At 38.6% G+C, this 17,526-nt stretch overlaps 1 protein-coding gene across 1 annotated transcript; it reads right to left on the bottom strand.

The window, feature by feature from the left end:
• Window positions 1–1,130: 1,130 nt before the first annotated feature.
• On the bottom strand, window positions 1,131–16,155 carry LOC143884328 (uncharacterized). Its single transcript, XM_077387840.1, has 4 exons — window positions 15,879–16,155; window positions 13,353–13,720; window positions 8,139–8,181; window positions 1,131–1,893 (listed from the first exon to the last, which is right to left on the bottom strand). The coding sequence occupies exons 1-4, from the start codon at window positions 16,000–16,002 to the stop codon at window positions 1,448–1,450; spliced, it is 981 nt and encodes a 326-aa protein (XP_077243955.1). The 5' UTR covers window positions 16,003–16,155; the 3' UTR covers window positions 1,131–1,447.
• Window positions 16,156–17,526: the final 1,371 nt, after the last annotated feature.

Raw genomic sequence — 17,526 nt, 5'->3', positions numbered from 1 at the left:
TACCAAGAAGAGGTAGAGACATATGACAATGACGAAACAAGTACTTTACATTACACATACGGGCACTTGCAAAATATTGACGGATTCCAGGCACCTTAAGAGGAACAACAATTATGGAAACCTATATTGATTGGAGGGCTAGGATTAGCCTATATCTGTTGAAATTTCAGCCAAAATTACCGAAATTTCGGTCAAAATTCTATACGAAAAAAATAGTCATTCATTGATTTAGTCGGATTTCAGGCGAAATCCATAAAAATCAATTTAAAAGATACTTTAACTCGGTTAAAATTTCAGTAATTTTGGCCAAATTTCAGGATAATATTAAATAAGGGATAAAATCCATATTTTTTTAGGATATTTCTTAAATTTCACAACGGGATTTCGGAGGGAAATGAAATTTCGATCGAAATTTTGAAATTTCAGTTAAATTTCGGAACAAAATTTTGAGGCAAAACGAAATTTCGTTAGAAATTTCATACCATTTCGGGTTGTCCGGATTTGGATTTCGGTCGAAATTTCAAACCATGCTTAAGAGCAAGATTTTAAATTTCAATCTAAGTTCCGATCGTCTTGAAAATGTGGACGTTTCGGTTTCAAATGAAAATTTCAGTAAAAGGTAAAGTAATACTGTTTTCCCTATTATATAAATAGATCCTAGGTAGTTGTTCCTTTTAATCAACTCCAATATTATATTGCCACGTCATTTTGTACTATTTGAACTTATATTTGGGCCCCATTTTTTCCTAGTATATTTAAAAGAGGGATCCATTGACAAAAAAACAAATCGTCTTTAATTTTTAAATTTTTTTTTTTGCCAGCACAAGATTCGGCAGCTTGGATCCCTTGATCAGCTTGAAAATTGGGGGCAATGGGAAAATCTGGATCAGATGCCGTTGATAGAGGTCAGCCCAAATAAAAGGAGCTGGGTTCCACAAAATCATCGTCGGATCTGTACCTACCTTCTCTGTTTTAAAGAAATTCCTTCTCAGTCGTAGCTGGCGTGTTTCCTAATCAAATTGAGCACCATTAATGACTTATCAATTTCCAACCTAGCCTAGACGCATATGAGCCCAATCTCCAACCCTTTTTTAATAGAGAGGCAAATAGACACAAGAAGAAACTTCAAATGCAACAAACTACTGGAACTGCCCCATTAACAAGGGCATGTAGCCATACACATTTTATAGATAATTTCACACAGGCTCAACCGGCAAGTTTACAGTAACAGACGGGAATTGCCCGAAAAATTAAAAAAGTTTTGGCAGAAGTTTATGAAAATACTCTCCACGAAGATGCATCAAAAGCACATCGATCTTTAGCATCTGCACCACCTACAGTCATTTCGGCAAATTTAGCATTCCCCTGTATATCTGAAACTCGAAAGGCTATTTCCCATTTTCAGATCGAAGTCGGCCATTATAAATATCTATCCTTGTTCGATCATTCAAATTTCAACGTCGCCACCAGAACTTGCAGAGTCATCGTCACTGCCTTCACTGTCACTACTGCTGCTCCCACTCCCACTGCCACTCCCACTGCTTCCACTCCCACTGCTCCCACTTGAACTCGAAGTCTGTCCCTCCTCCCTCCCCTCAGCGTTCACCTGTGCCCTCAGAGCTTCTGCAGCATTAGGCCCTTTGCCCGTCTCATCATCACTGTCATCCACATCAGCAATCTCTTCATCGGTGTCATTCTGATATGGCACATTCACATCGAATCCAATCTTTGCTCCTTGTGCAACAGCGCTCATTTTGTTTGGCATTCCTTCATCATCATCCACTACTAAATCTAGATTCTCCTCCAGTTCATAATTCTTCGGATCTGGGGATACAATCGGTGGGTTTGGCGGAGCTGAGAGATAATCATTGCTCTTGGCAGTAGGTTTTGCACCTGAGACGTAAGAGATAAGATGTTGGAATTAACAGAAATGATTCAAAGAGAGAGGACATTTATACAACTAATACAAAGAAATGGGTCATTACTCATTAGTCTCTTTTACATGTTCTTTTTTGTTTGTCAATCATTTTAGGCATGGAACATCATTCATCAGCATGATTCAGAATTTCATATTCTCTTACATAGCACATTTAGAATTATGTGGCGGTAAAGATGCATGCCTGCAGGCCCCTAATTCAAAAGTTTAAGGGATGCACCCTCATTTTAAATATTTAGCTTATAGATTTAGCATTTGAACTCAAATCTCTATTGTTTCTTCTACAGGAAATTACTAAGCAAGGCACGTAACTGATGGTATGAAATGTGTACGGCTCCAAAGTGTTGAAATGGGAGATAGAGGCAGATTATGGTTTGAAGTGTCCACATAGCATAAAACTGTTTGTTTCATTACTCCAATAGCATCGCCTATTTCTTTCTCTACAAGGCACTGTGTGTTGGTTGGCTAGAAGGAATGTAGTCTATGACAGGGTGGGAGCATGGTTTCATGATGAGCACTTGTGAGGATAATTACATGTCATGGGAAAACTAATATAGAGAGAAAGAAGATTACTTCCAAAGAACCTCAGTCCATTTTTATGAAGACGATTTATTGACGTGCAAATGGATGCAGGTTTTGCCGTGCTTTAAGGACACCTCTAGCTATGCCCTGAACCACTTTTGGAGGGAGGCTTGTATAAGTATGTCGAGGAAGGAGGTTACTGCTCCTAACTGGACTCCTCTTAACCAAGGAAGCTAAATTTTGATGGATCGGGTTTTGGTAATCCAGGTCCGGCTGGTGTGGGAGGGATCCTACGAGATGGGCTAGGCCATACCAAGTGGGCTTTCTCGGGCCTAATTGGTATCAAAGATACTGATGAGGCTGAGGTGATGGCTATTTTACAGGGTATTAGACTCACATATAAGGGCGACTTAGATCACTTAATTGTGAAAGGAGACTCCTTGAATGTGGTTAGATGGATAGATCATAGGAATCCTCATCCTTGGAGGATTGCAAATGCCATCAAAGAAATCCAAATCAACTGGAGGGTCACGAAACATCTTTTCAGCATGTAAGGGTGCCAGCCAATAGTAACGCGGATCGGTTGGCTCGGTCTGGAGACGAGAGAACCCAATTGGAGTTGTTTGATTTCCTTCCTCGATGTATCTATTGTTTTTGCTTTAGTTGTGTTGTTGCATGTTCTTGATTTTGGTTTTTTTCTCTTGCATCGACCACCTCGGTCCTTGTGCTTTCCCCCTTCATTAATAAACTTTCATCATTCAAAAAGAAAATAGAAATAAAAAGCTCTCTCTCTTCTGGTTGGGGATTCCACGGAGAGAGAAAAACCCTCTTACCAAAAAACAATTAGGCGGAATTAGATGGGAGAAGGAGCTAGAGCATATATCATTGAGGAGAAGATGTCGGTTCGAGATTTCTTTAGTCGTCGACGTTTTAACCCTCGGGTGGGCTTGGATACTAGTTCCAATCACTGTATTTGTGGCACCAGCCTGGATTGGGCATCCCCAATCTTTCTGGATTTGCTCGATAGCGGATACTCTATTCAGGAAGCTTTCTCTTCGATTGGGGTATTCAACAGTTGTTGTCGGAGTTCCTTGGCCAAAGTGGAAATAGAGATAACCCCTCGTGCCCCCCCCCCCCCCCCCCTCCCCCCAGATCTTTGATCGATCGGAAGCCAAAAAGATCTGGATTTATTGACACGCCGTCTTGACCTCAGAAATGGCTTTGCTCGCGGAAAGCAGTTTGTCTCAACTCATAATACAAGTGAATGGAGCTGTTCAAAGTCCAGCTACAATAATTTTGGCACTAGGTGCGTTTGTAGAAAATGTTTGGAGCCGAAAAATAGGAAACTTGCTGATATCGGTAGAAAGACGGCTTCTGAAAAAGTATGGATCCCGAAGATGCCTCACCAAAACATCCCGAAACCCTCTAAGGATGGTAACCCCGTAATATCTATTCCTAGTGAAGTGATTAGCGAAAGGAAGAACTTTCCGAAAAACTGCTTGATTGGTACCTTGAGATACAGAGTCCTACTGGAAGAAATTTGGTCTTGGGCTAAAAGACATTGGACTCTGCCACAGCTTAGCAAACCTTTTTGCTTGAGCCCTTTATCGGTGCTTTTTCCCTTTGATTCCCAACGCCAAGCTACCTCAATTCTCCGAATGGGGGGCGATGGCTTGGGAGGTTATCTGTTATCCCTCCAACCTTGGTCTCCTATTTTGAATACGAGTGAAAGATCAATGAGACTTAGATTCCCTAATATCCCCCTTCATGCCTGGTCCTTATCCATGATGGAGACGTTGGGTCAGCATTTTGGTCAGATTCTGGAATCTCAATTGTCAGGTAGTCATGAACATTGTATGGAATTTGCCACCGTCAAAGTATTAACTCCCTTATGGAATTGTTTCCCATCCCAACATAATGGTAGATTCCATGATTTTCCCAATTGGAGTTAGGTTGGTGGAAGAGCCCTTAAACCCCATTAATGACACTCTGGAAAAAAGGAATCTGGTGGTCTCGGAGGAAGGCGATCCGATCGATTCATCTCCGGTGGAAGATCCGCCAACGGTTGGGCCCCTCCCAGTTGCCTCCAGGGGAAATTTTGTCAATTCCATTGGGAAAGAGCCGTTTGGAATACCTACTCCCGATTTTGAACTTTCTTCTACCTCGGGAATGGCCATTCAGAAAGACGTACCAAAAGGTCCTGTCCCATCACTGAATGGGATTTTGGTCAGTCCCAAGGAAATATCAAGTTAGAAGTATTTAAAGACAAATCTAGCATTCCTGCGGGAAAGGTACTAGAAAGGATATATTTGACGGTAACCTCCACCCGGTGTTAGTTGAGAAGTCTGTAAGAATCAAAAATTGATTTTTCGGAAGGAAGAAGAATAAAACAATCCCGAAAAATTCAACGAAGAATACCAATAGTCGATCGTCAAGAAGTTGTGCCCTCATTAAAAGCGCTAGGCCCCAAAAAGGTCTGCAGGGGCGAGGTATGAATATCGAGAAAAAATATTTGTTAGCTACAAAAAACGGTTTGTCTCTCTTTAAAAGAAACCTTTTGGGTTCTTGTACGAGAGAGGAACCAAAAACACTCAGTCTAGCTTCCAAGTTTAATCCTCTTCTAAAAGACTTTGATAAACCTTTCTGTCATATTGTTCCCTCTATGGATTCTACTCCTCCATCTCCTCCGAGCAATCAGGAGACAGTCTTGTTTGAGGTAAGAGATCTTCAATTTCTCCGAGATTTACAGTATGATGAACAAATGGCGACCAAAGAATGTCCAACTCCCAAGGAAATTTACATGTCTATCTTGAAGAATCAATGGAAGCAATTCAAATGGGAAGCTATGGCTAACAAGGAAAGCTTCTTCCCGATTTCAGGCATGTCCAACCTCAAAGAAGCATTTGTTCAAATTTATAAGATGGATTTTTTCCAAAAGGCTCTAGAAGAAGAGCGTCTTGTGCGTCGTCATCGTTGGGAAGAGAATAAGGCGGCAGAGATTGATCGACTCGAGAAGTTAATAGGTTCCTCAAATGGAGTCTCCCAGGTGTCTTGAGACTCCCTTGATCGGGAAGTTCGCTTAGAGTTTCACAAGCGGATGGGTGAGGTTGAGAATAGGCAGGAGGTGGATTCTAGACTGATAGACTTCCTGGAATAGGAAGAGGATATTGTTGTCCTTCGTGAGGAAATGGACGAACTCTTGACAATAGGAGATGTTTTTTGAATTGGTTTTGATGATAATTTGGAAGCAACAAGAAAATTTGTTTCGTGCTATGGCTATGAGTACAGAAAAGTTGGTAAGGAGAAGGAGAACAAGGGGGCCGAGAGTAATAACCCTGAATGATATGCCTTTCGGGCCCGAGGAAGAAAAAAGAAAAAAAAAGAGAAAAAAGGGAAGGATTAGAGAAAAAGGAGTAGGAAAAAGTGAAAAGAGGATTGGAAGGTAGGAAAATGATAGGGGATGTTAGGAGAAAAAATATAGGGGAAATATGTTTTAGTTCAGTGAGACAGAATGATTGATTTTTAGGATAGATTAGGCTGGATTTAATGGTTTGTGGAGAGGCTATGCTAGCCAAAGGCTCAACTTTCAAGCTTAAGAATTTGAAGAATGACCTTCCCCAGGATTTACTGACTAGTAGCTTGCCGATTGACATGTTACATATCTAGAATTTACTTTCTATTGCAGTAGCTTGAGAGATTCGTTCTTTCGCTTCACTTTGTCAGGACGTTCTAGCTAGTTTTTTCCTGGGGGGGTGCAGGAGTTTGGAAGAAAGGGGGCAATATCATCTATTTCCCCAATCTTGCAAGATGATGTTTCTAAGGTTTTAGGTTGTTGGCCAGTAGTGAGTGGTGGCCTTATCACGCATAGGTGGTATATACTTTGTGGCTGAAAGATGATGTAAAGAATACAGTCTTTTGTGTAGTACTGGGATGAATATAAATATATACTTTGTGGTTGAAAGATGATGTAAAGAATACAGTCTTTTGTGTAGTACTGGGATGAATATAAACCAATGTCAATGCTTTGTTTATCTCTTTTGGACTGGTGCCGGCATGTCGGTCCAGGCCACCTTAATATTTTGTAATGCAGGATGGGACTACTAGTCCCAATTGCTATCTTAATATTAATGAAATATGTCATTTTTCAAAGAAAAAAAGAAAATAGAAATTGCCCGAGAGCCTATAAATCTATAATCACTTTTTTGGCCAAATCTTCTGTGTCCCTCTTTCAATCCTCTCTAGAAAACCTGTCACTTCATGTGCAAACTGAATATAAAAGTAAATGTTACAAGCAATTAAAGCTCCCTTGGTCAGACTAATATTCGGTATTCAAATACTCCAGTAGGGTCTTCAATAAACAAAACCTTTCGAATTTCAACATGCACAAAGCCACACATTTCCAACGGGTGGACATGGCACATGGCTGAGTGATGGTTGTGTAACAAAAAACTCCTGACAGTCAAGAGATGGTTATATCTCGTGGAAAATGCAGACTTAAATCACAAAGAAATATAGACATACGTATAACATGTAAAATGAAAGAAAAAGAAAGAAAGAAAACCGTTGTTTCTGGTTCATGTGCAGATGCTGATCATTACAAGCTATTAATCCCTTTCTATGCACAGGTAAGATTTAGTATTTTTGTATTCAAGATTCAAATGTTCCAGAGAAGTTTTTAATCATTAAACATTTAAATGCACAGCCACTGAGAAAAGTAGCAAAATTTTCTACTGCTCTACTGAAAGGAGTAGAACTTCACTACTTATTCAAAAAAAAAAGGAGTAGAACTTCACTCATTGGGATCATGAAAGTGAGATGGTATGGTTAAGAATATTATGCCAGTAAAATTTCAAACCCTCTTTGTAATCAATTTTTCAAACCCCATTTTACCTAAAGAAACATAAAATGTGAACAATGAAAAGCTTATTACGAGAAAGTAACAGGAGAGCCATTTGAACATGTCCAAAAAATTCAAATTGCAACTGTATTCTCATAGCAATGGAAATACCATGAGCACAAGCAATACAACTAAAGAGACACAGCAGAAATAAACCCGTTCTGGAAACAAATGATCCATAGTTACATAGAGCCGCAGAAGATTTTGATGAGGCTGTCAAAGAGTTTGACTTTCTCATCCTATTTTCAATCCATTCGAAAAAAACCCCATTTACTTTATGTTGTTTGAGTTTATTTGGAGCGTATTGTGGTTGTTATATGGCAGAAAGGAGGGTAATTTTTTTTACATGTAGTGGATGTTTGAGGTTTTATTTTGTTCCTAATTGAATGAAGATTTACTTGTTCTTGATATTTTATTTTTGTTATTTTCTTTATTTTTTACTAAATCAAAAAAATCATGAGCCCAACACCTCACACCTCGAGGCTTACACCTTTCCCCCAAGAGGACCCTTTAAAGTTTAAACACTGATCTTCAGGAGGGAAAAGGAGATTAAAGAGCGGTGCACCTCATTTAAGTTCACTCTATGCTTGTACAATTGCACTGTATCAACTTGAAAGCAGGAACTTTTAACACCAGCCAGTCAGTTATTCTTCAAAGAAATGGCGAATGACAACTGATTTTACATTATATCAGTCCCCATCAACTAGAAGAGGGTATATGCCAGTTACTTAGTGACACAATGAAAGAAGACGATACAAAACTATCTTAACACAAAAGACAAACCTGGGCTCTCTGGCTCTCCAATATCAATTCGTTCCACCTCAAGCTGCATCAATAACAAAAAGAAAAACACCCAAATGAGGTTCTTCATTTTAAAGGCATACAAAAAGACATCAAATAAATAAAAAAGATGCAGAATATTTTTTCCAATCATCCATGTGCTTAGAAGGCATATAATTTATTCATTAAATGCTCGAATAAAGAAGGAAGCAGTTCTCTGTAGGTAACAAAAAATGTTAAACCGACCTAGCTATGTGAAAATAGAACATATAAGAAAAACAGCCATTAAGAAAATGATGGAATCTGATGTTAAAAGACTAGTCACAGAAATGTGCAACTCCATGGTATTAAATTAAAGCCATGGTATTAAATTAAAGCCAGGGTAAAAAACACTCAAACTCGAAAGGAAAGAAGGCAAAAACCAATAGAAAGCAGAGGTGTGTGTGTGTGTGTGTGTATGTGAGAGAGAGAGAGAGAGAGAGAGAGAGAGAGAGAGAGAGAGAGCAATTATTATTTTATAGAAAGAAAAGGCACCCAATAAACTTTAGGGGCATGCTCAGTTTTATTTTAATGATGTTTAAGTAATAAATCTCCTTTTTCTGTCAATGTTAGATGTAGATAAGTAAAAAAAGTAGTGAGGGATATTCTTCAATTTTAAGGTTATAAATTTATAATCAGGATCTTATATATTCTCCTATGAAGATTGCATCGTCCCTAGAAATCTCTAACCTTGTCCCTCTTGCAACTCTTAGTATAAAAACAAGTGCATCGACTGAAATAAAAAAAATGACAGCAAGGGAAAGAAATAGGAAAAGACGGAATAGTTTAGGCTGGTTTGGAGATGGAGCCATGTAGAACCCGAAAAGTCTCTATTTTTGCTTGCCAAATTAATTTTAAGAGTTGTTAGGTCTCCATTTAGACTGAAATTTGAAAAGTGGCATTGTTTTTAGTTTCTTTGGGATTCTTCAAGAGGTAGGAAGCGTCCAGAATGGAAGTTCAGACTGGGCAGCAAATTAGCATTGTTTGATGCCTTGGTCGAGTGTTAGAAAACACTTATTTGGGGATTTTTATGCTAGGCAGATTTTAGAGTATGCTATTGCCCTTGTTTCTCTTTAAAACCTCATGATATATCATTCTCTCTTTCATGCCAGATTGCTCCCAATACATGTTTTGGGTGTTTCTGACGTAAAGCGGGTCCCAGCCGTAATACTCGTGATAAGCCTCGACAACGTAAGCGCTCGGCCTCACAATCAGCACAACAATCACTGCCCTCGAAAAGTGGGACATAAGGTGAAGCCATTGATGCTGCTAGCAATTAAGATGAATTCGGAACTGATCTAGAGTGATCTAATGATGCTCCAAATGCCCAAAACAATGAGAATTGGGAACCACTGCACTACATGGCTTTGCTACTCTCCAGTAGACCATCAACTGCTACTGAAATAATGACTTGCTGAAATGAGCAGGTACAATGAATTGTGGTTGAAATAGCATGTTGAAATAAGTGAGACTACCAGTGTAAAAAATCCTAATTGGACTAAACTTGGGCGAGTAAATGACTAATGCAGCGAGTTAGTTAGTTAGTATTCTTTTTTTTGTGTATGTGTGTGAGTAGGGTGGGGGGGCTGCTCTGGGGAGTCTGAGATGAACCCAACTAGTGTCAGGATTAGACTTTTTCAATTTGAGCCGGGTAGATCCTTTCACCTTCTTCATGAAAATTTTCCAAAGGATTCTTTAGCCGACCCCAACTAGTTTGGGACAAAGGCTTAGTTGAGTTGAGTTGAGTTGAGTCGAGTTGGGCTCAGGGGTATCTAAGCTGGAGAGTGAGCCCATCTAAAAATAAAAATGGGAATTCCCTAAAAAGAAGATAGATCCATCAACAATTTTAACCTTGTCCCGACCAGAGAGTAAACTATATGAAGAAAAATTGTCGGCGGCGTACCAGTCATGCGATCATATACTCCTGAATCAATAACCCAGAAGGTACTGGAGTGAAATGACTATTCTGCAATGGTTAGTTAAGACAATGAGCTTGAGTAGGTGAGTTGGTATGGCTAGATCTGAGAATCTGGTAAATGGCAATCATATTTGGCAGGTAACTATTCTGACTCGTGCTATAAATTGCAACTGTTAAAAAAACATCCACTTTTCAGTAATCAGTACATTACAAGATGAACCTTATTTACTGTAATCTGAATGCAAGAACGTTAATCACTGGCACAAGAGCTGGAAGCATTATTGGAGGACGAATGCATCCATGCAAGGCTTAACAATTAATAAACAGAGAACTCATTGGTATTCACAACCTAAGAAGGTTGAACCTTATTTACTGTAATCTGAATGCAAGAACGTTAATCACTGGCACAAGAGCTGGAAGCATTATTGGAGGACGAATGCATCCATGCAAGGCTTAACAATTAATAAACAGAGAACTCATTGGTATTCACAACCTGAGAAGGATGAAGTTCAGTTATAACTGGAAAGGGGTTAAAAATGTTTCTAAACGGAGAAAGGCAGCAAGAACACACACGATGTAACATGAAAGATGATGAATTTGCAAGCTAAGCAGCGATTAAAGACATTTTTATGATAAAGAGAATTTTATCAGCATGAGAACAGCCATTTTGATCATGGCTACAAAAGTGAAGAGAAAAGTCACAACAATATGAAAAATCTCGTAAATTAGAGAGTCACGACAACAAAGAGTTGAATGTGTATTTATCATGAGAAGCCATGACAATGAAGTAAGATAGGATTGGGGCATGCAATGAGAGGAATATACTCTTGCCTAGATCATCAAATTTCCCTGGTGAAAAAGTTACAAAGGTCAAGACAACAAGTATTTTGACCTTACCTCATGAGAGGGATTGGATCATTGACTCCCAACACATGTGCTTTTTAACTAGTGATAAATGAAGAAGGCTTTGATTGTTAACTAACAATGCCAATGCTTTTTGACAACTGAGAGATGCAAGCTCCTATAGAGGAAAAATGGCAACAAAATAGTGGTGAAAACACCTACCTCTCATTAAGAATGCCCTCATAAAATAGATTAGGCAATGAGCAGTCCATAAGACCATCCAAATTATAGGAACACAAAAGCATGCTAAGATCATGCTCGGATGCTTTTTCAATATTTTTCTAGTTATAGTCCGCCAAGGAACAGAGATTCAAGTATTAACAGAGTTTGGGCTCCAGATCTAAAAGGAAAGATTCACAGTGAAATTCTACTTTGGAGATCTTGTTCCTCACAAATAAGTCCCTGTCCCATGGAGGAAGATATGGTATGCCCCGGTCCAAACCAAGCTGCAACCATTCAAATGGACGGCTACATTACAAAAAATTACCATTTTGGTAAAGATAAAGAAAAGAAAATTCACTTGGCCAATAGGTGTTATACGCAAGGAGGAAGAATCTATTGATCATCATTCGATGCAATGGAAAGGTGCTGCAGCTTTTTGGTCTAATGAATACAAGTGGTTTGGAGCACAGTTCTCACAGTGGGAAGCAAGTGTGAGAAGCAATGTGAGAAGTAGAAGAGAGAAGTACATGTTTTTTAAAAGAGAAAATGTGGGAAGTAAAAATCTCTAAAGAAAGTAAAGAGCAAGCGTGTAGGAAACATCATTGAAAATCAACAAGAGGCATGTAAAAAGCCTCATTGGAAGCGAACAAGAAGTATAAAGAAAGAGTAGGGTTACAGTAGGATTGGGTTAAAGTAGCTAAGGAACACAAGGAATGAAGAATACTTCGTGGCTGATTAGAATTACAGGTTTTAGGGATTTACAGTTTCACATTTTTATTCATGTGGATTTAATGTTAAATTTTTGGAAAAAAGGTCAATTTAAGTTTCATTTAAACTTAAGATGAGTTTTTAAGTTTTAAATACACACTCTTTCTTTTTCTTTTTTTTTAAATACGCTCCTTTGGCATTATCAAAAGGAGAAAACACTCTTTTAGAAAAAATAATCACATAAATAGGAAGCGTACTCTTAATTAAGAGGAAACATGTTGGAAGCATATGAAAATAGTGCTTCCCCTAAATTTGGGAAGCGATAAGTGAAGCAATGATTGGTGACAAGATGGGACCATTTAGATTTCAACAATACGTGAGTCAGAAGTGAAGCAATAAGAGATTTTATGGAGTTGTGTAAAAATTTACATAGATAAACAAGGGGAATCAAGAGTTAGATGTGCGTAATTGCATTGTGGGCAGCATATATTATGGGCAACTGCTGCCCACATATGTAAATTTGAAAAAAAAAATCCTGTTCTTATTAATAGAGCTTACCTTTTATAAAAATAAATAGTGATGTTACACAATCTTTGATTGGTTTGATTCGCCCACCCAACAAAGGGACTCATCATTGTAGATAGCAAGCCTAGGAAGTTAGTTCTTTGGGAGCTCCATTGCAGAGTTCAAACCCAACCATTAATGGAGAAGCTTTTTTTTTTTTTTAAAGATTAATGGAGAAGCTATGAGAATGAAGGAAACTGTGACTACAGAAAATTCTATTTAAAATAAATAAATCTACTATTAAAGATGCCACGATTGAAACAAGGAGAGGAAAATGTGTTCTCTCTTGACCAGATTTTTTGATGCATTAATATGCCTAAATCTTGCTTCATTAAAGAAAACCAATAACAAAAAGATAGAAAAACTGTCATTTAAAAAAAAAAGAGACAAATCGATCTAATCAAAACTGCAACCATTTGAAGTCATGTTGCAGATGGCAAAACTTGATTATAACTAGTCCAAGAAATTTTTTGCACTTGATTCAATGTTAAATAAAACTATTATCATAGAAAGGGGGAAAAAATAAGGTTTTTCAATATCAAACAGTCAAGCATAGAAGGATTCTAGAGAGCCTGGGCACACCCAACAGTCTAAAGTTACATGGGCATTGAAAAATCATATCGAACCGTCAAGCATAGAAGGATTCTAGCGAGCCTGGGCACACCCAACGATCTAAAGTTATATGGGCATTGAAAAATCAGCTATTTGACTAGAATTTCTAATATCCTATCCATTTGAAAATAACTACGTTCAAATCTCATTTCAATCAATTTGACACTTTATGCAGGAAAAATTAAAAAGGTTCATTTTAGGTTCTTTTTAATGATTCTTAGGTTCATTTTTGTTCTTAATTTCAGCAGAACAAATTTGCATATTCCAAAAGCATGGGAATTTTTCATAACTTGTTCAAGTCAGATACTTACAGGCACGGAATGCACTACAGGTTTACTCAATGGTTGGGGTTTGGCTGGCTTTCCAATTGGGGGTGAACGGGACTCCGTAGCTGGTCCAACTGAAGTGGTGGCAGCCATGGCTGTAGCAGCCGCAGACTCGCCGGGCTTGCGAACATGCCTCAACCGCTTCACTGCTCTGTGCAACCGCTCCAACCGGAAGGACTCACCATCAAAGAATAAAACCCCATCATTGTCCTTGTAATCTTCGGTGCTACCCTCGAAGGTTACCTTTGGTTTTCCGACTTGATTGTTGTTGAATTCTACTGAGACCCTGTTTTCCTTGTTCTTGTGTAGGGATCCAGCCTGATTCTTATCAATCGATGCTGGTTTAAATTCATCTACAAGTTTCACAAAAATTTGAAATAAGAACAGAATATTAAAGAGAAAAGGATGACTGATAAAAGAAAACATGGATATTGTTGCTTATTGATCAATACACGTTTAACTTTATCACAAGAAAAACAAAAAAAAGGCATTTTCCAATTGCTGCCACTGCAAAATTGTTACGAACCCGAATCGGTTCGTAACGGATTTGATCTTCTTAGAGGGAAGATCAGCCTCTTGATCCACTTCGAGGGAAGGATCGGTCCTCCTTTGTGCAAAAAGACACAATTTCCAGAATATTTTCTTCATTCATTTCATTAACATAACATGTGCTTATATAAAGCACTTAAAGATAAACATAGAAATAGATGGAGATAGCAATAGAAATTGCTAAATTAAGATTATCCTAATCTAAATTAGTATTCTAATCTATCCTAGCTACTAATAATAGTAGATCTGGCAAGATCTGATCTTATTATCTAAAATACCAAATTAATTTATTCTACCTAAGTGGGACCCATTAATTAGGCACGTAACATTCCACCCATCTTGAAATCAACCTTGTCCTCAAGGTTGGAGATGGAGGGCTGGGCAATTGGTGAAAAATCAGATCTTGTGCACCTTTTGAAAGTCTTTTTCCTTCTTCTCTTCGTCTTATGATTAGTCAACAATTTGTACGTCATCATCAATGGTTGAGGTAGCTCCAATTTCAAACTAATCTGACCGTTTTGATCATCAAAGCTCCATTGCCGTGATTTTTTGAAATGATTGAGATTTGGATGATGGATGGTCGTGGATGAGGATCTTCCTTATGGCGTTGGATAGTTTGAGAAGAATGATGGATTTTTCGGCGGCAAAATCGTTGAACTCGACAATACTGAAAATCATTGATGCCTTTCTTTTTGTATTTTTCATTTCTTCTATTTGCTTTCTTTCTTCCTTCTTCTTTTCTCCTTTTTTCTGTTTCGCCGTTTCTTTTTCACCGTGCAAGACTTCTCGAACGCCATACTGATTTTGTTCAAGCCTTCTGCAAACCGTCGATGTCCTTCCATCAATTCCAAAACAAGTGCTTTGATATTCTGAAAATCTCCACGTATCGAATCTCAAATCTGTAGCCATGGCGCAGGATCAATTCCAAAACAAGTGCTTTGATATTCTTAAAATCTCCACATATCGAATCTCAAATCTGTAGCCATGGCGCAGGATCGACCGCTCCGATACCAATTGTTACAAACCCAAATCGGTTCGTAACGGATTTGATCTTCTTAGAAGGAAGATCAGCCTCTTGATCCACAATTGTTACGAACCCGAATCGGTTCGTAACAGATTTGATCTTCTTAGAAGGAAGATCAGCCTCTTGATCCACTTCAAGGGAAGGATCGGTCCTCCTTTGTGCAAAAAGACACAATTTCCTGAATACTTTCTTCATTTGTTTCATTAACATAACATGTGCTTATATAAAGCACTTAAAGATAAACATAGAAATAGATGGAGATAGCAACAGAAATTGCTAAATTAAGATTATCCTAATCTAAATTAGTATTCTAATCTATCCTAGCTACTAATAATAGTAGAACTGTTAAGATCTGATCTTATTATCTAAAATACCAAATTAATTTATTCTACCTAAGTCGGACCCATTAATTAGGCACGTAACAAAAATCATCTATTAATACATAAGGGGAAAGAACTATCCTGCAAAATCCTAGAACTTAACTAAACATACGGCTAATATAAAGAACGCGCCAGACACCATGTAATTAAATTCACCTAAAATTCACTTTTACAAAAGAAAACGGAATTATAATGCACACTGCCATGAGAATACTAAGAAGGATATGGAATCGGAGTATTTTATCGATCTAACAAATTCAAAAAGGGAATAATCATGCAAAACCCAAAAAATATGAACAATAAAATCAGACAGTTCGTCTTTCACCGAATCAACCGCCTCTAATTCATCAAAAAATGAACCACGTAGCAAAACCCTAGAACAGGGTTAAGAAAAGCACGAAGTTGAAATTTTTGGTCAACCGAAATACTTATGCCAAATTCATAAATTTAAAAAAAAAAAAAAAAAAAAATTACGGTGTGAAACCCTATAAAGCGAATGAATTTAATAAAAGAAAAGGGTTGGGATAGGTCTAGGGTTTGGTTAGAATTAGTACTTACATCGTAGGGTGAAGAACTTGGTGGAGGAATGGTCTTTGAAGGATGAACCTAGGGTTAGGTTATACCATGTTTCCGGCTGAGGAGCTCCGTTCGGTTCTTTGTTGTTTCCATTACTGTTCGCCATGTTGATCAGAGATCGAGATCTGATGCTGCCATGGTAATGGCGGAAAGAGTAAAGCACAGTTTAACCGCGGAGTATAGGGAAAGGGCCTTTCCCTATTGGCGGAGTTTAAAAGGCCCTTCCATCTTGCACACGAGATCTGGATCGTTTATCTTGGTAGAAGATACTTATTGGGGGAGCCCACTTGTGATTAGTGTATGCAATCAGGCCCATGATCCGAATGCAACCATAACTGTTGATTTCTCGTAGTCATTTATGTTAGACGGATTCACATTACAGAGAGTTTTTATTTGGTGTGAGGCACGGACCACTCCATAGGACGACGATCCAAACGGTTCATTTGTTGGGCCACTACCTAAAAAGGTTGTTCCCAAAAAATCATTTCCATAGAATGATCCTAACCCTCAATAGATCGGAGGGTTAGGATCATCCTATGAAAACGATTTTTTGGGCACAACCTATTTATGTTGTGCCCCAACAAATGAACAGTTTGGATTAGACTTGGCAAACGCGACCCGTGACCGCGGGTCGACCCAACCCACCCGCAAATTTGCGGGCACGGGTCGGGTTTTAGTGACCCGCCAAAACCGATCTGCGGGTGACCCAACCCGCAAAAACACGGGTCGGGTCAACCCGCGGGCACCCGCAATTTTTTGGAATTTTTTAGGAAAAATTATTAAAAAAATGCAAAGTTTTGGTTATATTGTGAACAAAGGGTAGACGTTTCAATTTTATAAAAATGGGCGAGAGAATATGTCTTTTAGGACAAATATACCCCCTTGCTTTTTCTCACCACTTTTTGTAGTTCTAATCCCTATATTATTCACCTACCCATTTGACCTTTTTCTTTCTTCTTCCCTAAGCTTTTCTCCTTCCAACGTGAAAACTCCATTGTCATAGTAAAAAAGCTCCATTGCCATACTGGCTGCTCTCTCATGAAACTCAACCCACGAAATGCCTTCATGCGAAAGTCCCTACCAAATCCCATATTATAGTTAGACAGACGGTGGAGGATCTGAGGGAAAAAAATATAGTGGGGCCTGCTTATTTCAGTGATCTAAACCATTTACTTGTTGGGCCCTTTCATGTAGTGCCATAAAATCTTCTCTACAGGATGATCATAACCCTCTGATTTGTTAAGGTTGTTTTTATGGGATCCATTCATTCTAACCCTCTATAATCCCAATGGTTCAGATCATCCTATGGGGACCAATTTGGAAGCAAGTCATATCTATTTACACCAGGGCCCAAACAAATAAATGGTTTATGTTTACTCGGCCCCACTTGTGTCCCACCTAAGAAATATGGGATCCATAAGTTTGATTAGATTATCCTAGACCCTTGATCAAACAAGTGGTTTATCTAAGCTTGTTCCAAAAGATCACATCTTTTACCCCGGAACCACTAGGGAACGACATCTTATACCCCGGGAACCACTAGGGAACCACATCTTATACCACGGAACCACTAGGGAACCACATCTTATACCATGGAACCACTAGGGAACCACATTTTCTACCCCGGAAC

The sequence above is a fragment of the Tasmannia lanceolata genome, unplaced genomic scaffold (genome assembly GCF_043159265.1).
Source record: "Tasmannia lanceolata isolate RefF3 unplaced genomic scaffold, GAP_Taslan_0.1 ptg000008l, whole genome shotgun sequence".
Classification (NCBI taxonomy): domain Eukaryota; kingdom Viridiplantae; phylum Streptophyta; class Magnoliopsida; order Canellales; family Winteraceae; genus Tasmannia; species Tasmannia lanceolata.
The sequence above is the reverse complement of the archived record's forward strand: the minus strand, read 5'-3'. Positions and strand labels throughout refer to the sequence as shown.